Here is a 20,424-nt window from a genome sequence, read left to right as displayed (position 1 = left end):
AAATAATGAAACTGCTTTGTATATTGGAGGTCAATAGGGTCCAACAACAGGTTTTTGCCCCAGGAGCCCCTAGGAGGTTCATGTGGCCATATTCCCCAGTGAAAACGGAGAGGGGTTTAGGTTAGGACTATTTCCTCTATATATCTAGTTCCAGAGCTTCATCCAGTAATGGTATAGAATAGCTTTAGAAAAGAAACCCACAGGAAAACATATTGAAAAACAGTGGAAGTTGCCTTTATTTCATTCAACAGAGAAACTGCTGCGACATCGGAGTAAACCACTGAGCAGAAACTAACATTCACACTGAGCCGCTGAAACAATGACTGGCACAGTGGAGCTGTAAGGCTTAAGGACGCCTCAGACACATGCACACACACTCCCAGACACACACAGACGCACTCCCACACACACTCAACTTCATTTACATCAGCTATCTTACACCTCTGTGGCTGCTCAGGCAGCAGCCTCATCACTATCCCTCTCTCCCTCTAATGTGGTCAGTCAGAGGTGAGGGGTCAAGGGTCACCTTGAGATCAGGTAACCTCTGTTCCCTGCTGTTGCCTTAAATGCAGGGTTATTTCAGGGCTAAGAGGCGACATAACACAGAGACCTTAACCGTTCATCTCTATGGTACATCTCTAAGCAACATCACCCCCAGTAATAACACTGCGAGGCCAACCGTGGGCCTGGAGGGCGGGGTTCATGGGGTGTTGGGGGAGGTCATGCTCTGGCCAAAGGGAGGGCAAGGAGGAGTAGGGCACCGGCCGAGAAGGTGATGTGATTGGTCACTTGGTAGAGCGTCGTGTGGGCTCAGAGGCAGTAGGGGGAGGAGGCGGGCCGCGGCGGTCTAGGTCTTCAATGTAGAACATGATGAGCTTCCTTCGCTCCTCTGGGACACACTCCAGAACAAGGTACCGCTTGTCATTCTGAAGGATCTTCTCCACATCCTTCAGATGCTGCTCTGACTCCTGGATCAGCTTTCTCGACCTGGGGGGAAGTGCGGATGTGAGATTGGCAGAAGGCAGGATGGTGATACTATAAACTGTATCCCCTGTGCACCGAGCATTCAGGGGGAGATTTAAGAACAAGCTGCTGTTCAGATTTTGGTTCATGTCTTCGTTGGGTACCGTTTTCTACTGTCTGACTTTCTTATGCAACAAAGTCACTTTAGTTCAAATATTTTAACTGGTCAAAAAAGTGACACAAAATGTGTGTCAAAGGAGAGTTTATCACCATCACAATCTGTATCATCTACATGTTTGCAGCTTCCAAGAATCTTCCAAGTTACTATGGACAAAAAATTAACTAAAGAACAAATTTCACATTTACATTTGTATGTGAAATTTGTGAAATGTACAATCTAATATTTCTGGGCTGCAATCACAACAGGTTATTCATATTAAATACACAGTACATGCAACAGAATATTATTTTTAAATGCTGTTATTGACACTAATTAAAGTTTTGATTATGCATATGTAGTATGTGACTGAGTGTACAGACCTGTAGGTGATGAACTTTGTCTCCTTTAGCAAGGTTCTGAAGTCAGCTTTGGCTGTGATGTACTTGTCTTTGATGTAGTCTTCAAACTCGCGTTGTCTCTTCTACACAGACAGATGAACACATCACACACCAAAACTCAGATAACATGGACGTGTAAAGAAAGAAAGAAAATTATAACTAATTTCACTGTTTATGGCACCTCAGAGTTTTAAGACCTGCACACACTCTGTTTTTGCGCTGACGGAAAACATTTCTGTGTAATCTACTTGATCCACACTGCATTTTCATATCCTCCAATGTTTTGTTGAACCTGCCTATCAGCTTCTCCCACAAATGTGGAACAGTGTACAGATGTCGTTTAGATCATGGTTATTTATGCTTCAGTTGAGGTATTGAAAGAGAGCAGTGACTGGACTGAGCTGGAAACCGATTTAACTATAACAAGGAAAGATTGAGGGCTGCTGTCATTTCGACTAACCTAGCAGTATTTTTTTACCGATAACTTATGTTACAAAACACCTATAAATTATTGCTAGAAAGGGACTAATCTTTTATCATGTAAAATTGTAAAACTAAATAACACAGGGGGAAGGTTCTCCATTAAAGACCTTACTCTGTCACTGGAGGAGAACTTAATACAGCGAGGATCCTCCTTGATCACCTTCTTCACCTCCTTCCACGTGGTTGTCAGAGTGATCTACGACACAAACAAAAATCTGTTAATAAATAATCAGTTATCAAATTGAATAAACATAAACAGACGACATTTAAAAAACTGCAGAGCATAATTTTCCTTCCAGCCTCTCTGGTTATAGCTGCACATGTGTGCACACATAAGTTTGCACTTATGCTTTCCCAGCTGTTGACACTGCTTTTAGCACCTTTCTCACTTCATGTTTTTACTTCTCACCATGCTGGTCTCATCCAGTAGCTGCCTGAAATGTTCCTTCTTCTTCTTGGCCAGAGCTTCGACGTGTTCGTTAAACAGCTTCTCCTTCTCCTCTCTCTCCAGCAGCGACGCCGACTCCCAGCGATGGTCCTTCCGCAGGTTACGACGTGTGTCTGACCACGTTGCATCTGAAGAACGCACCTGAGAAATGAATGAACGAAAAACTATTTAAATGCAGAGGAAATGTAAATACCATTTAATGCTCCATGGGATCAAAGTTTCTGGCAAAAAAAGTCAAACTATAATGGTTTTAGTTAAGTAGGTAAAATTGTGCTTCTGTCAACATATTGAAATGTTTAGAAAATGCTCCAATGACTGCAGTCAAATCATATCTGTAAAATCTGACGTGTTTGTGCATGGACTCTGAATGGAGATTAAACTATGCTTTGTCCTAATGATTAAAATCAATTGCTACTTCCCCATTTGTCTTACAAACTGGTGATGAAACAAATAGATTAGGATTTAATGAAAATTCAAATACCATATCATACCATTTGTGTTATCACATAACATTTCAATGGAAAATAAAAATCTGCAGAGCGTCTCACCATGTCAGACATGAGAGCTTTGAAATGCTGGATGGCTTCCTCCCTCTTATGCTGCTCCCTTTCACGGTCGATCTCTTTGGTCTGTTCTGATCGGGCCTTCTGCACCTCGCGCTCCCTCTCTCTGAGACTGGCCTCGATACGAGCCTGTCGCTCCAACTCTCGCTCCTTCTCAATGTCCACGCTCTGTGGGAGATGACACACATGGTCTGTCAGTTCATCAGTCACCTGAGGTCAACAATAGCCGAGTTTCCATCCAATTCTCCAGAAAATTGGCAAAAAAAGGCCTTTTCCATCCACTGCAGTTATGCAGAGATGAACAGCTGGTGGTGGTGATCCCAATAAACCAAAGCCAAGGAAGAGAGCACAACAAGATGATGTGATCAACTGAACAGTAACTCTACAGCTGCTCTCATGCAGTTCAGATATCACAAGCACATAAAAATTAAAACCATGTTGTTGGCTCTATTTCACCGTCTCTCCCATCTGATTCAAGTGATTCTTTCCATCTGTCAGACATACACAGAGGGATGCTCCTACCTTGGCTTGTTTTTCCATGTACTGTTTAAAAAGTTCTTCTCTGAGTGCAGAGCTGTCCACAGACTTGTATCGTGGGTCAGTCTCCATCCTCTCTTTAACTTTGCTCCACCGCTGGCCTCCTTCTATATGCTGCTCGGTTAGTAGATCAAAGAAGTCTTGCTTCACCTGGGACCAAACATAGAAATGAATTAGGTATCTGTCCAAAAACCATGGTCTGCAGGAGAGCAGGAATCCTTGACCTTTCACTTCTCTCCATCATAACATCTTTCATCTGCTCCGTCAACCTCTTTAAAGTTAAAATAAAAAATCACCACATTCCTGCTCTGAAGAGAGATGCTGTACATTGATATTTGTGTCTGAGTGATACCTTCTCTCCTCTGGACTTGGAGTCCTCTTTCTCTCGCTTCCTCATCGCAGTGATGTATTCCACGAAGATTGCCTCTCTGTCCTTCATCTTCTCTATGGTCTTAAATCGCGGGTCTCGGCCGTGCTTCACCGCAAATTCACTAAACGTTGTTCTGCAAAACAGTTACAAACATCTCAGGAAATTATGTCTTCGGCACAATGGGAAAGAAATATAAAATCAATTATTATGTTAAATACTAATAATGTATTATGATATTATATATTATATGACATTATACTGTGAAGAGGATCATAAACTAACTCTTCAATAAAATGTTGTATTCTTTCACTTGTGCTTATAAAGAAAACAAACAAGGAAAACCTAATCTGGCGGAAGAATAATGTTGTAATGAGAATTTCTTCTCTTTGTACTTATTCATGTCTGACTAAATATCAGCACACAAAATTGAGTATCAGCAGTTTCACGCCAATGATATTGGTCTGTCCCTGTCCCTTTACCTGGGTGTGAGCTTGGCATCCTCCATCATCCTCCTGAATTCGTCTTTGGCCTGCATCAGCTTGTTCTTCTTCTCCTTCCTCTCCTCCTCCGCTCGCGTCTTCACATACTGATCAAACACCTGAAGTGGACATAATCACAAACTTAAGACCTTTTCATGGTTATGACAATACTATGAGAAAGGGAGAACGAGTAATAGTGAGGGAGGAGAGAGAAACATGTAAGACAGGATGAGAAACTGAACCTGTTTTCTTTCTTTTGGGTTGAGGAGAAGGTAACGTGGGTCAAACACAATCTTATGAAGCTCTTTGTCCCAAGTTGAGAATGCAGACACCTACATGTAAAAGACACAACGCTGGCATTAGACAGACAGCGACAGTAGGCTATAACCATATACCACACAAGTTTAATATAAACTGTTTACGTCCATTAACAAACTAACGGAACACCGATGTAAAATTTCATAATTTGCCAGCATAAAATTTTTGTTACCCCTCTCTCCAGGAGCATTTCTCTGAACTGTGTCATCCTGGCCTCCAGCGGCACTATAGCTCGTTCTCTGGCGGCTCTGAGTTCTGCCTCCATCGCTGCTTCCTTCTCAGAGTCTGCCTCCTTCACATCCTCCTTCCTGTGAGGGTGAAGACACAAATGGTCACGACAGTAAGAGAATTATCAGCGAGAATAGAGAGATGAGATAGAAAAAAAAGGAAGGACGAGACAAGAAGAGGCTTAACGAAGATTGGCAGTATTTTCTTGGAGAAACAAATTAACTCCTTAAAGTTTTATAGTACTATAGTGTTAACTGATGGGATACTTACTTCCTCTTTTTGGCTTTGGTTGGCTCCTCATCCGGATTCTCTTCAGTAGCAATGGCTAACTCTGATTCCTCCTTATTGATTCCTGTGTACGAACACAGACATAAAATGAATACTTCAGATACTGTAGCACACAGTGTTTAGAAGTGACAGCAGCACTAATGATTTTGTTTACATCCACAGTCTGTGCTCTTGACTACAAAACCAGAAAAATGCCTTGCTCTGTTTAAAAACCAGTAGTGCACCTGGGTTTCTCTGGCCATTGGTTTAGTGCCACAGAACAGGTAACTGCTTCAAATGATCAATGCCACCCAACAACCACAAAAAACAACAACTGTGTTCAATATCATAGTTACTGACTCCATTTGTCCACACCTGTCTTCTTGCCGTCTTCCAGGCCTCTCTTGTGCGGCGGCTCCTGGATGTGCTTGTCAACATCGGCTCGACCAACCAGCTCCTCGGGTCGGTCCCACATGGACAGCCGCGTTGTCGGGTTGTAGAAGAACACACGATCATCACCCGTCCATACCACACACCTGAGGCGGAAAAGAGAAAAAAAAGGATGCATTAAATGTATTGCATTATAGTGGCGAGACATAATGTGTTCTGGGTTGTGGTGTGCGTACCATGGTGTGCCAGGGATAGGGTTGGTGGCTATAGGCCTGGCTTTCTGAGCGGCTTTTTCCTCCTCTGTCATCTCTTCTTCTTTAGGCTCCTTGACAGAGAGAAAGACAAATTGGTTCTCAACATTACCATTACATTCAACTGTTACACTACAGTGTATCTTATCATCTATATTCTTTTCTTAGTAATATATACTATGTAGTGTCAAAATGCCCCCCCCCAAAAAAAAGAAAATATATAGTCTAATAAAGATGAAAAGATATTAATGGAAATACATTTCCCATAACACTTTGGGGATATAAACACACTGCTGATATAGATTCAGTAAGTCATGCTGTAGAAAACATTAAAAGTATGTCAAATTAACTGTTAGCAATTCCAGTTTGCCGTGTCGTGTACCCATGGGTGTACAGACAACTATGACTAAATTACTTTGATACTGGGGAAAACTTAAAAATGTGATAATTCTCAGGCAAGTTTAGAGGAAGTGTCTTTTTCTTTGAATTCTAAGAATATTTATGGACATTTAAGATAACTGAAGATAACTGATAAAGTGCTGAATCTAAAAATGTGTGTATCGTCTCTGTGTGTTTAGATCTGACCCCAAGTACAATTTTTTGGCACAAATTACAACAATCAGCCACTTAAAAGTACCTCAAGTATCTCCATAAGCTGTGTGTGCTGACAAACCACAACAACTAACTTTCTGTTGTTTTGAGAACACACACATCACAGTGCATCTTTGCCTCACATCTCTCCCTCCTGCAACTCTCAAGGTTTGAAAACCCCTAGTTTTATATATTTGATGTATTTATTTGTTACATTCTGGTCTATTATAAATATAAATATTTTACAACATGCTTTGATAATACTGTACTCAATTATGGTCATAAAAATAAAACAGACAAGACAGACAACACATCTGTTTTTTGTTGGTAAGTCAGATATTCTACTCTTCACACACCTCCTTCTCATTATTAGTGTTTTCTGTTTTGTTCTCCTCATCCTCCATCTCCATTGCCTCAGCTTCTTCCTGGGCCAGACGCTCCTTGGCCTTTTCTGCTTCTTTTTCTGAAGATGGAGGAGAAAAACAGAATGCAATTTAATACTGACTTCATGATAACACCAACCATAGGTCAAAAGTGTGATGGAAAGATAGTAGGGATGATGCGTCTACTAATACAGAATTACAGAACACTAATGCAATGAAGCACATTACTTGCAGCCCATTAATGCCTGTGAGCAGGTCTTAGTGAGTCGACTGCCTCTTACTTCTCAGAGACTTACAGCCACTTTTAGACTTAAGGCACAGACATTCTTTCTAAGTCCGTGGACAGCTGCAACCTTCTCTCCGGTCTAAGGACGTGCTTGCAGTTCCATTCATACTGCAATTGAGGGTCTGTGGCGTTATCTGGAGCATGCAGTTTGGGTACTTGCAATGCGTACAGTCCATGTGGACATAAATTTTGGGCTGCACATATAAGTCCACATACGGCCTTGTGTGGACCCTCAAGGATATGCAGATGTGGAAGGTGGTATGAATTGGCCATTATGACATTTTGTGAGTATGGATCCAGGGTTCTTGTGTGTGTCTGAAAGATGACAGTGTTGTTGAGGAGCAGTGAGTGGATACAGCTTTTGAGATAAGTGATACTGGAACCAAGCCTTGCACTCATTAGTATAACAAGAGTTTTGATTTAAAAAAAACAAATAAAAAACTTTAAGCGTAGTGGATCACAGATGACCATTTCACCACACCAGGCCTGACAAAGCCTGTGCGTGTGTGTGCACTCGTCAGCAGTACCTACCTTTCTCCACCAGAGCCTGTGGTTTCTCCCAGGTGGACTCCAGTGTTCGGTTGTTGTAGTAGTATGTTTTCCCATCAGCTGTTTTGTACTCTGACCACTCAGGGAGCTGCAATGATCCGGCCATGGAGGCAGGAGCTGCTGAGAGAGCCAGCTGGGGATGCATCATGGAAACTAAAGGCGGGCCCATACCAGGAAGCATACCTGTCATTAGTCAGAGAGGAACGAGACAAACCATGATTGGCGTACAGTCACCTTTCTGTGTGGGCCACTAATAGCAGTTGCAGTGGACTAAAGAATTAGTTCATACGTAATTTTGCGAAATGTCATATTCCAGGTTGACCATTTGTAATCAACAACATGTATGAGGAGAACCAGAGGTAAGAGAGTGAGCTCCACAGTCAGAATGAGACTGATTCACTGCAACTTAAAATGGCCTTTCCCTGCAAGTATTTGTCTGGTCATCAGAAGTAAATTAATAGATGAGTGAGTGAATAAAAAAATATTATCATTTTGTGGAAGAATCTTCTGCAATCTAAACATAACTTGCAGACAACAAACACGGACCACATACACAAACAAACAAAGCAGTGACCACACACACACATTCATACACAACCATGCCACAAAAGAGGACAACCACAAAATGTAGTCCTAACTGTTACACTACTGAAACACTACTAGACAGCAGCAGCTGGCGTTAATGGGACTGTCCTTACAAACATGGCCTCTGTCTCAGCTTGTTTGCAGTCAACCACAAACCTAAGAAAATGACTGATCCTTACAATCAGTGACTTGGCCGAACAATTTGGCTGCTGATTTTCAAGTCACAGTAAATAGAGCAAAACAATTGCCTACCAGTTCCTCAGGACAACGCTCTAACAACGTGCTTTCATAAGTTAGTGAGGGCTGAATATTTTTATTTCCAGGTTGTTTTAAAAACAAGGAAATGCTGGAAATTAGGCTTTACTACATTGTCCAGAACAACATCGTAAAAATATGCTGGTGATGAAATGTTTTATGGCATATTTAATCCAGAGTAAACTGATTGTGTTGAGTCTGTAAGTATAATCACAATCAAGCTGCATATTCTGCTTCTGTTTTTTTGAAATGGAAGAAATTTCACCACTGTACACCGAATGGATCATGTTCACAGCATTCACCACCGTGCCACTGTTTGAGGGTTCCCATATATACACCATATGACTCATGTAAACATCATTCACTACCATGCCATCTACTGTAGGTCTGAGAGGCGAGCGGCTGGGTGTTTACCGTTGGCGCTGGGGCCTGCCTTTACACAGGGTGCACCTACTATCTGCATCATTGCTACACCTGAAAGAACAATGGACAAGCAAGCATGTGGTTGAACACAGCAGGACACTAGACATCAGCTACCATGGTGTGTAAGAGTTTGTGTGTGTGGCCCCACTCAGACAAACACACACCCAAATTTTGGATTGTGCATCACTTATATGTTCCAACAGTTACTGAGTCTCTGCTGAAGTTTATGTGCTTGTAATGTATTTTGAATGTACAGTGTACATTGGGTTTACAATCTGTACTAAGATTTATTCGGAGGCCATTATGTCTACATTCTGATATAAAGTAAAGAAAGGAAAATGTAAAAAAAAAAATAAAAAAAGATCTTAAAGAGCGAATGCACAATGTTGGAACACCACAAATCTCAAAGTCAGTCAGGAAGCTCTCAGTCTGATACCTATCTGCTAAATAAACAACATCCCTAATCGACCTACCCACTCTGATCGTAATTCTGATTGTGCCAGACGATTCGTCCACAAAGAACATAATAAACGGAGGAAATTACCAAAATTAACTTTTTCCTTAAAATGTCAAAATGAAGGACAGAGAAAAACAAGAGGGAATCAAAGAAGACATAACAGAGGAGGAGAGAAAAGCAACAGAAAAGACGATGGACTAACAGGAGCATTTACATTAGCCTACATTTAAATTCAAGACACTGCACTGAACACTTGTGTGACCATTGAACAAAATGTTACCCGTGAAATCTGTGTTGACTGAACTAAACAGACTTATCCATTACCAGGAGATAATCTTGTTGAAAGTCATCTAGAGACATTTGTGACATTTACATGTATAATCTATGCGTTAGCGTCAAAATAATCCTGCACTCCTGTGGTGTCCCAATGACGACTAGAACTGGAGTCCACTAGCTACCCTCAGTTATTGCACCCATAATGCTGAATCAGAGTTTGCACAGGGACTATAAACTAAATGCCAGTTGCCACAAACATTTACATAGCTTAAGAACCTTTGAGCATCAGAGTAATTGAGAACTCTTAACTGGTTAACTTACAAGCAACATTGTTTTTTCTAGTGGGGATGTCCCAGTCTTTTGGTCTTGATCTAAGCCCTTTAATATAGTGTATCTGGTGATACCAAGTCGGATCCGATACTTTTATTAACATATCGGCAGCAGGTGTGCAATGCTGAATAAATATGTATCTGGCACACTGAAATAACAGGTGTAGCCTCTGAAATTCTGCACATTTTATTTTTCACAAGCTATTTAATACAAATGCCATTAAACTGATGATCTTAAATTATCTGATATGAATGAAAGATTAACTGATGCCGTCAGCTACAGAGAAGACGTAGCACTCTGTTGAAGTTGTTGAAACTATGGAAATGCAGCACACTCACAACAGTGCAGTGGAGTTTCTTCCCTCACAAATGATCTTTGGCTAAGTTCAGGTACCAAACAAGTTTTATTTTGTTCTATTATTCAGTTACTCACAGAACTAACGTTAATCAGTTACAGTTAATATAACCTGCCACTGGCAACGTTCATCACTTTAAGTGGTAAAGGTGACAGGTAACGCAAACTGAAAATAAGATGTCTGAATGTTCTATACACTGCTGCTCTTTGCTAGTGACAAAGAAAGCGTTTGAACTTCAGCATTTCTGTCTATTTTGCCAACTCGCATACTAATTTTTAATTGCATATACAAATAACATGCTGCACTGTCATAAGGGAGAGCAGCAAAGCACAAACCTCAGTACAGTATAGTAATGTACGGATGGCCATTTGATCTTCTTTATTCTAGCCAATTCCAATCCATAAAAAATAAAAGCATGAGCATCTCGTTACTGATGACAACCAATAAATCTGCACTATAACTCACTGACATATTTACTGTAGGACTACTTTTCTGGATTTAATATGTTGTATTGTGTAAACCCTTGTTCTTTCCAGTGGAAACCCTACAATATCAATTACCAGGCTATGAATGTAAAATCAGCTCAGTTAAAAAAAACCAATACTGGTGCTCAAAGGATTGTCAACTCTTCCAGCTAGACAGGCAGTAAATCCACCATCATTTAGATGTACTCTTATAATCTATTTATAAACAACTGGTTAGAAGCATAGTGATTGCAGCTACATATTGTGGCCTGTTAGTTTCTTGCTCTCAGTTTGCTTTTCTTACCTGGTAGAGGAATGTGCATGCCCGGCAAGGGCACCCTGAAAGGTGGCACCATGACAGGGGGGAAGGCAGGTATGGCTGCGGTGGGCTGTGCCACACTGTGAGGCAGGGCTGCAGGCAGCAGTGGCACAGTCTGCACCGCCGTAACAGGTGATGGCACCGTGGAAACAGTTACCACAGTGACTGGAGACACAGCAACAGTTGAAGTCACTGTGGCAACAGGGGGTAGGTCTGCTACAACAGTGGCTTTTGGAGATAAAAAGACAAAAAATAGTTGTTTTTTTTGCTTTTGCATGTGTGTATGTGTGTATGCTTGATGTTAGACTGTGTACATACCTGCAATGGTCACAGAAGGGGATGGGGAGTTGGTTGAGTCAGGACTGGAGGTGTGTGTGCGGGAGGAGGTTGTGGACAGGGCCTGAGTAGGTGAGGCTACTGCTCCCGCTGTGCTGGCTGTAGTATTGGCGCTACTGGAGCTGGCAGCTGCAGTCACCCCCACACTTGCACCTGTACCCGCAGCCCCAGCCCCTGCTACAAGAAGAGGGTTGAGTTCTGACTGCTGGATGATCTTCACACCATCTGGTTTACTCCACGATGACTCTCTGGTCCTGGCGTTGTAGTAATAAGCCTTAAGAATAAGAGGATAACAGAATAACAGAATACTTGTAACTTGCTGACACACAATAATAATATTAATGGAATGTAAAGGTCGGCATCACATTTATATTTGTCATCTATCTCTGTAATGATTTCACAGTTAATTTTACTCATTTTCAAACACCAGCACAATTTACAGTCCAAAGATAAAGATATCAATTAGATCATTTTCCATGAGATTTTTGTTATTCAGGTTTTGTGTGTGAGTATGTGTGCGTATGATGAGACAGCGTTTCTCAAAAGAGAAAGTGCAACCAAACAATTAGCGCCATTAGATCAGCAGTGTAAGTCCAATCTCAGCTCAATATTTAAATGTCGGACCAAAAATTCTGCATCAGACAACCCTGTGTAATACTGATGTTGTCTAAACCAAGACTTCAGAGCTATACTTTTGGGAAATCATTAATTAATTCTCCAACCTTTTCCAGACTGCATAAACCACTGTAGCAACCATGTTACCTGTTTACATGACTTCCAGCTTACCTTTCCCTCTGGCGTCTTGTTCTCTACCCAGATCTCCTCTGCAGGGTTGAGAGCAGGGGCTCCAGATGTAGGAACAGGAGGCATCCCAGGAGGAAACAGCATCCCTGGAGGAGGTGGCAGGTTACCGATGGGAGGGGGAAGGAATGGAGGTCTCTGCAAAAGATAGAGAACCAGCATTTACTTTTCAAACTTTAAGGAGTCGGGCTAGGAATGTAAATTACCACATCAGAGTCCTCCTTCCTCCAACAAAATGTGACTTAATTGGATACAGAAAAGTGGCCAGTCAGATAAGAAGTCGACTATTTAGCCTGCAGCCTTTGTTATTAAACACTATGAATTCAAATTAGGAGGTCTGTGCATCAACTGTATCATTCAAAATAGAATCACACTGCGTATAAGAATCAATGAAGAAGATAGTGGAAGGCAAAGATATAATAAAAACAGTGTTATTTGCTGCTGCATTGCCACTGTTATTCATGCAAGGACTGAAGCTTACTTTGTGGTCAATTTTCTTTGCAGACTGTCGCCAAATGGCTGCACCACTGACTGATGTGAATTCAAAAACAAACTGGGGATCATCCCTGCTGAAGGACTTATCCTTTTCTTTGGACTTGATTCACTCACTCTCTCACTCACACACACACTTAAATTAATTTCCCATTCCTTGATAGAAATGCAAATTCACCAACACAGCAGCCTCTAACCGATGCGAAAACCCTGGTCAAGAGAAGGTTGTGAAGGTGTGCCGCCTGATGACGTACACTGACCCATTCATATAGACCATCACCACAACTTTGACCCAGGTCAATGTGTCAAGAGGGCTATAGATGGAAGTGTGCTATGGTGTGCTAAATTTTAAATCATGCTCATCAACATGTCTTGTTATATTGTACATTTTATAATGTACAATACAACAATACATTTTATAACTACCTATTGAAAACAAAAACCAGATGAGAATGTGTGATTTTGGCTAATACAGCAAATAAACACTAGCTAAACAAGGCGCTCCATGACAGTAAAATTGTGACGTTGCCATAAAGCGGTCCTGCTCACTAATTAGCAGAATTGGCCTATAACACCCAGAGTTATTCAGGGATAGCAACTGCAGTAGAAAATGCACTGCAAGGTTCTGCCTCATGGTGATAGTCAAATCATCCAACTGTCACTCAGAGTGAAGCTCAAAACAGAATGATATATAATTAATTATTATTTTACCAGGTTCAAGGTTTGATCCGCTGATGGAGGAAAGCTCTCCTCCAAGTCAGTCTCCATTGTCTTATATGATTTTCTTTTCGCTTTAAGGATAAGCTTGCAGTCAACATGCACTATGTGAAGTCACTAATAGACAGCTGAGCACAACACCACTACTGGGGAAGTTATAATTTGTTCAGCCCTTCAATTCCACAAAGAAAAACATGTATATGTAAGGATGGGAAATAGTCACCTGTAAGTGGGGAGGGCCAATCGGTGGTGGCATGCCTCCTGGTGGTGGGATGGGCGGCATGTTGGGATCAAAGGGTGGACGTGCAAATGGGGGTCGTGGCGGGGGTCCCCTCATCATCCCAAAAGGAGGTGGCGGTGGCCGAAGGAGTGGTGGAGGGCCTCGTAACACTGGGGTCTGGGAAGGCGCAGGTGCAGGGGCAGGGCCACGGAACCGCACTGCCTGCTGCGCCATTCTAGCACAACAAGATAATACTTATTACTAAGTAGCATTAACAAAACATGCGACCTTGCTATCAAACCACTCCACAAAACTACAAATAATTCTAATGTTTCAAAGTAACTGTAACTACAGATAAGGTTGAGCAAGAAAAGAAAAGGATAGACAGGTATCATATTAAATACATACTGTTTTCCTGAGTGTAACTTAGGTGTGGCAAATTTAAAATTGTCAAGTTGTAGGTCATAACATCAGGATGCATGATAATATGACACTGGAGGCTTCTCTTTCAGCTGCAATTCTTAAGTAATTCTGGAAGAAATCATAAAAGTAATTGCTCTGTAGTGTTAGTTAAAGCACCAAAATTTTCCTTCACAATATGTATATTCCAGGTGATGCAAAATAATATTATTTGGTGCTTAATAATAATAATAATAATAATAATAATAATACGGACAGACTGTACTGAGGGCAGATGCTTGTTATGCAGTATATAATAGGATGACTTGTGAGATTATTACAAAACTTTCTTTATCACTGTGTGAAACTATTTACCATTTATGGTTTTGTAATTACATGGTTCTACTGATTAATGTACAGTACTGTGCAAAAGTTTTAGGCACTAACAGTAAATTGTGGATGCTTTCAGAATAACTAATTTATCAATCAAATAATACAAAGTACAGTAAACTGAAAAAAACAAATCAAATCAATATTTGTTGTAACCACAAGACAGGGCAAGACCCTCTGTTGCAGGACTCCTTGTTCTTCTTGTGGCTGAAGATAGTTCTTTACAATCCGAGGTCCTGTGTTTGGGGTCGTTGTAATGCCGCAAAATTAATTTGGGACTGATCTAACACTTCCCTGATGGTACTGCGTGATGGATAATAATTTAAACATCTAAATTGCCTAAAACGTTTGCACAGTACTATATATATGAGCTGCATAAATATGTTCTTAAAAGATGCAATCATGCGGTCGTACGATGTTTAGCTTTCTGGTTTATTATTCCACATGTTAAAATGCCGAATTCTTAATGGTGGTATCCTGTTGGCCGTGTAAATACATGTACCTAAATCCAAAACAAAAATCAAACACTCCATCTGTGCATCTAAACACACTAACGGAAAGTCGGTTCATTCAAAACACTGAACGGGCGTGAAGTTATGCGCCCCTGCTTACTAATGAATGTAGCATAGCTTAGCTAGAGCGGGCTATTATGCATTAACATTTGTACACAGAACAAACGTTTAAGACATAGAGCCGTATCTGATCACAAACTCCAGAGGCCGGCGAGTCAAGCAGCTTAGTGTAAGAGGAAAATATATGTCGGTGTTTGACCTGGCTGCCGGTGTTTACCGCGTGCCACGAGCGGAGAGCAGAGGCGAGCCGCTTGGCAACACAGGCTAGTTAGCTACAAGCTAGTTAGCTAGCGTGGCTACATTCACAAGTAAAACCAATGTTTACCACAACCTCTCAACCAAAAACAATTAAGTATAAAATCTCAGCTTGTGCTTAATATTCCAATGAGCCGATACTACAATTTAGTGCTTTATGTGCTTTTATCTGACCTGTTGTCGCTGAACCCGATAGTCTCGCTCTCTGTCTGGTCCGCCATTACAGGAAAATGTAACCACTCTCTTCCTGGAAACACCCCTTCATAATTTCTCCGTTTTGTATTGGCTAGATCTTGGTGTCAATCATAGCGCAGTCGGAGCTGTGTGAGCTCTGATTGGATGGTGATTTTTTTTCACGGAGGTTGAGCTGAGCGTTCATTAGTCCGCTTGGATCCAAGTTTTCATGATGTCTTTTGTGTTCAGGCGGTGTGCAGGGTACGGAAGCCCTGAGAAGCAAATGAGAAAACAATTCTGGTGATCCATTTTCTAAATTAGATGAAATTATTTTCTTCCCTGTGTTTATGATTTAAGAACAGGTGAAAAAAATCTGCCAGGATAATCTTTTAGAAGTTCCTTATTCTGTTAATGATATATATCTGTGAAAACTGGTGATTTTTTTTCCAGTAGAGAAAAAACTTTGTCCAGTAAAATTTTTCAAAGTTATTTAAGTTGTTATTTTCATCTGTAAAAAATGGTGTGGAAAAAAAGTTTTGGCATGTGTAAAAAAATAAAATAAAAAAATTGTCATGATCAGTATTTGTTGTTGTAATACTTATTTCTGCCACAACACACTGAACTGCACCACTGCCCCAGTCCAAATAGGACTAAAAGCATTCATGTTTTCTTTCAGGTGATTTTTAATTTCTCCACACACTCTAAGCACAAGGTACATAGAGAGTGTGTTACCAAGCTTTATAAACATTACTGTCATGTCACTCTTATATGACAAATGTATTTTAATTGGTGAAGGCTTTCTGCCGGAAAGAAAAGTTAATTTTGTGTGAAATCTTTAAATCTCAAGGAATAATTGACATGGGAAATTAACAACAATCCAATATATTTATTATGTATAAATACAGTATATAAATAAGGATGAAATCATAGAAAATCGTCTAAAATGGAAACAGAATTATGCTACAGGTCATTCTACTGTTAGTAGACATCAGTCATATATTGAGGAGAATTTAATACCACTATAACAAGTGCAGACAATGAATATACTTCGACAGTGAGTGCAAATAAAATCAATGTCAATCTTCAATCTTCTTCTTCTTGCTATAATTACTCTTACCACACAGAAATCTGACTTTTAGTAGTTTGATAAATGTGTGCCCAGGTCACTGCGCTGGCTTCCAGTGTGTCACAGAATAGCGTGTAAAAGTACTGCTGCTCGTTTGCAGATCTCAGTTGTTTGGAACTGACTGTCTTTTATCTTATGAACCCTCTTGGCCTCTCAGGTCATCGTGGAAGGATGAAACTATGCACATGTATAAGGTCTGAATATAATTACGGCTGACAATCAGGTAAAATAAATATATATATTTTTTATCAGAATATGGTGTGTCTACTGTGTGTGTGTGTGTGCTGAAAGTCTCTTAAAGCAGTCCAACAACGTCCACATCATCCTCGCATTTACACTCCACTTTGATGCTGGTGACAATGTCAGGCTGGCCCAGGCTCTCAGATGTTGTGCTAGATTCAAAGAGGACTTCATGACTAAGATCAGGTCGCAGATGCTCTGCAGCCACAGCGGTGTCATCCCTTGGCAGGTGATTGTTGTGGTAATTCCTCACTTCCTCCGAGGAGCTGTTGGCATTTGGGTGACTGTGGGAAAACCTGATATTAGCTCACAGCAAGTAAATTATAAAATGCTCCACTGAATGCATCAAAGCAAATGTCACTGAACTGTGAATTCTGTGAAACTTTACGCCATTTAAAGTATCATGTAACACTGAAGAAGCTTAACCTTGAATCATGGATCTGGACGTTGGGGTACAGGCCCATTGCATGATATGGACAAAAAGATGGGCAAGGATGGTAGCCCAGTCTGTAGCCCATCAGGGTGGGATATGGGTACATGGTAAGACCCAGTATGTTGGCCTGAGCTGGAGGAATGGCTGGAGGTACAACTGGAGGTATGGCCTGTGAGACAAAAGAGGGAATCCCGGGGTCCTGTCCTTCTCCCTGTCCTGTTCCCCACCCTGAGGACAAACACTCTCTGCCTCTCTTCTTCTGGGGGCGAAACTCATAATCTGGCATGATACAACAAAGCAGAGAGCCAGAGTTAGTGAAAACCAAAAGTTTATCATTCATAGAACAGATCAGACTACAGTATATCTGCAGACAAGACGCTGCAGCAACCTTGCAGTAAATGCTCATTATCTTCTAGTCACTAACAGCTGCTGCCTTTCATACCAGGGAATTGCTGCTTGTGCATGTTTTTCAGTTTGTCAGCCACTTCAAAGTAGGGGCTCTTCTGTTCTGCGCTCAGCTTTGACCACTCAATGCCCAGTTGAACACTGGCGTCTATCATGCTGACTCCGGGGTAGGCTTTGCGTAAGACACATCGATGGATATGAGACCACACCATAAAGGCATTCATTGGCCGTTTAATACGTCCATTCTTGTCTTGGACAGACTGCATCTGCCACAGATCTGAAGGAGACATTTCATGACTGATTCGTTAATTTGTAAAGAAAAAAACATTCAGAATAAGGAGTACATTATCGATCATTTAGATAAAGATTCCTTGAGAGAGCACAAATACATGAGAAAAAAACAAAACACCCATAGAAAAATTTGGGGCACAGATGATTTGCCTATTTTGGAGCTCTGTATATGTGAATTGAAGCTCACATAACTAATGCTGTTAGCTAGACACTTCTCTCCCAGATCATTGGAACCCTTTTTTCCAAAATATCCAAAACTACTAAGTCATCTTTTAAAAAGTTTATTTATTTATTTAATAGGGACAATTTAACATTGCTCCAATACAGAGCATAGAACTGATGTGTTGGAAAGAGAGTTTATAGCTATTGCTATTTTTCAACTCTTTTCCCTAGTTGGTCTTTATCTGTAGCCCACAGTGTAATTAAAATAGTCAGTTTTCATGATCATAAAACCACAATACACAACAGATATGGTAGTAGAATAAAATACTATACTGAAATGCATTGATTGTGATGTACAGTCTAAAAAAAGAGACAACAAAAACAACAGTAAAATCGGAACATAGCAAACAGAAAAAAATGACAATGTCATACAATTTGCTTTAAACCAGAACATAACCTTCGCTGTAAAATAATTTATATCTGAAATTAATTTGATTTCAGTTGGTAATGTGTTACAAAGTTGACTGCTCTATATGGAGAAAAGCTGATTGTCCAAATTTAGATATACAATGTGATAGTTTGCAGTTGCCATTCACCACGCTCCTTGTTGCTCTGTTAGGGTCTTGCCTTTGAATACACCTGGAAAGAGACTCTGGGGCTTAAGTGTTGATACATTTATAAACTAATCTGAGAAAGCAAAGATGATAAAAGCTGTCAAAACTAGGTAGATTTTATCTTCTCAGTATGTGATAGAGATGCCAACGCACAGGCTTTTTGTCCATTACTTTCAATGCCTGATTGTGTAAGGATGTGAAGGGTCTGACTGTAGATGGTGATGCTTGAACCCATACTGTGATAGAATGTGAAAAATTAGAAAAAAACATAAAGTGCATAAATGACTGTGCCCCCTGAGTGGGTATGTAGTGTCTGACTAATTTGAAAAGTAATTCAATTATTAAAGCAGTTATGAAATACTAAGTCAAAGTTTAGATTTTTTTAAAAGTCAAAATCCAGAAAGTAAAACTTTGTTACTATCTCATAATTTTGAGTTAAGCCAAAGTTTGACTAAATTCTCATGTCATGTCATTTGCATTTTAGAATACAGCATCTTCTGTCCTTAGATCTCAAATTAAATGTCAGACGAAGTATCACTTATTTTTACTTCAAAAAGGTGACTTAGAACTTCAAAGTTTCAAGAATGTGAAAATATTATTGTAAAAATTTGACTTATACTTACATTATGATTTTGACCAAGTTTGTCAATATTGTGATTTTTCTAAGAATATTCCATGTAACATTTTATATTTATTTTCCTATTGCTGACAGAGCCTACACAGACCCTGCAGGCATACTGTACCTTCCTCTTTTGGCGGGATGGTAAAGCAGGTGGCTGCACTGAGGCTGGATGATGTTGCGGTGATATTGTCTGGGTTCAGGAGTTGTCCACCTGCAGCGGCAGCTTGTGGCACATCCAGCCTCTCGGTGACAACGTGTTCACCGGATGGAGGCAACTTCACCGCCCGGACCTGGGTCCCTGAACGGACCGTTTGTGAGTTGACCGCGCCATCACCACAGCAACTGTCCTCCGCTGACACGCCCGGGTTAAGGGGTAGTTTGTTTAAAAAGGTCGACATGGGTGGCAGCTTCTCGTGTCCAATTACATTTCTTGCTCCAAATGAGGACTTAGAATTTGTCTTGGTCCCGTTCAGCTGCTGAGCTTTATCTCCATCTCCGATGTGACTGAGCTGAGAGATCGCGGGGTCCTGTCCGGGCTTTCTGGTAGAAGGACTGTGTTTGTCTTGTTGAGCCGTTTCTCGTTTTCTTTTTTGGGTTTTCTTATTCATTGTCACGACTGTAGTTATAAATCTAGGTTGGGGTATAATATAAACTGTTGTTTCATCTGGATAGTGATAAAGCGAAAACCGCTAGTTGCTATGGCAACAAAGAACCTTTTCGAACGTTAACAACGTCAACACAGCTACAACAGCTGAAAATTAGCAAACTAGTTAACGAGCAAGCAGAGGAGTTAAAGGTTAAAAACACTTCAAACAGTTAACTAAAAGTGAATGATAAATAGTTACCTATAGGTGATTCGTTTAAAGTAATAGATAAATGGTTAAAAGTAATGGAAAACTGTTGAAATAATTATCTCAGTAATGGAAAATTTGTTAAAATAGTTATCTGCTTATTGTCATACATACACAATATACCAAAAAACAAATAGTAAACTATCTTTAAATAATAAAAAAAAAAAGTTGTCAAAGTTTAATTTACTGGGCCTAA

At 40.5% G+C, this 20,424-nt stretch overlaps 2 protein-coding genes across 6 annotated transcripts; both read right to left on the bottom strand.

Moving 5' to 3' along the window:
• Window positions 1-218: 218 nt before the first annotated feature.
• On the bottom strand, window positions 219-15,558 carry LOC130182244 (transcription elongation regulator 1-like). 4 transcript variants are annotated; one of them, XM_056396997.1, is made up of 21 exons: window positions 15,485-15,558; window positions 13,698-13,929; window positions 12,251-12,403; window positions 11,447-11,738; window positions 11,114-11,356; window positions 8,919-8,978; window positions 7,647-7,847; window positions 6,803-6,909; window positions 5,841-5,929; window positions 5,575-5,750; window positions 5,218-5,299; window positions 4,892-5,027; window positions 4,644-4,733; window positions 4,402-4,520; window positions 3,905-4,055; window positions 3,538-3,702; window positions 3,001-3,183; window positions 2,414-2,593; window positions 2,117-2,200; window positions 1,504-1,604; window positions 219-987 (listed from the first exon to the last, which is right to left on the bottom strand). In XM_056396997.1, exons 1-21 carry the CDS (start codon window positions 15,529-15,531, stop codon window positions 786-788), a joined length of 3,093 nt encoding a protein of 1,030 aa, XP_056252972.1. In that variant the 5' UTR covers window positions 15,532-15,558; the 3' UTR covers window positions 219-785. The 4 variants fall into 4 exon arrangements, with proteins under 4 accessions (XP_056252972.1, XP_056252973.1, XP_056252970.1 ...); XM_056396998.1 differs by having other exon boundaries at window positions 5,590-5,750; XM_056396995.1 differs by lacking the exon at window positions 8,919-8,978 and having other exon boundaries at window positions 15,485-15,551.
• An 826-nt stretch (window positions 15,559-16,384) lies between these two features.
• On the bottom strand, window positions 16,385-20,077 carry LOC130182707 (uncharacterized). 2 transcript variants are annotated; one of them, XM_056397819.1, is made up of 4 exons: window positions 19,499-20,077; window positions 17,726-17,965; window positions 17,277-17,562; window positions 16,385-17,134 (listed from the first exon to the last, which is right to left on the bottom strand). In XM_056397819.1, the coding sequence occupies exons 1-4, from the start codon at window positions 19,983-19,985 to the stop codon at window positions 16,906-16,908; spliced, it is 1,242 nt and encodes a 413-aa protein (XP_056253794.1). In that variant the 5' UTR covers window positions 19,986-20,077; the 3' UTR covers window positions 16,385-16,905. The 2 variants fall into 2 exon arrangements, with proteins under 2 accessions (XP_056253794.1, XP_056253795.1); XM_056397820.1 differs by lacking the exon at window positions 17,726-17,965.
• Between the last annotated feature and the right edge of the window lie 347 nt (window positions 20,078-20,424).

This window comes from Seriola aureovittata, chromosome 15 (genome assembly GCF_021018895.1).
Source record: "Seriola aureovittata isolate HTS-2021-v1 ecotype China chromosome 15, ASM2101889v1, whole genome shotgun sequence".
NCBI classification, from domain to species: Eukaryota; Metazoa; Chordata; class Actinopteri; order Carangiformes; family Carangidae; genus Seriola; species Seriola aureovittata.
Note: the sequence above shows the minus strand (reverse complement) of the source record. Positions and strands in the feature narration are given on the sequence as shown.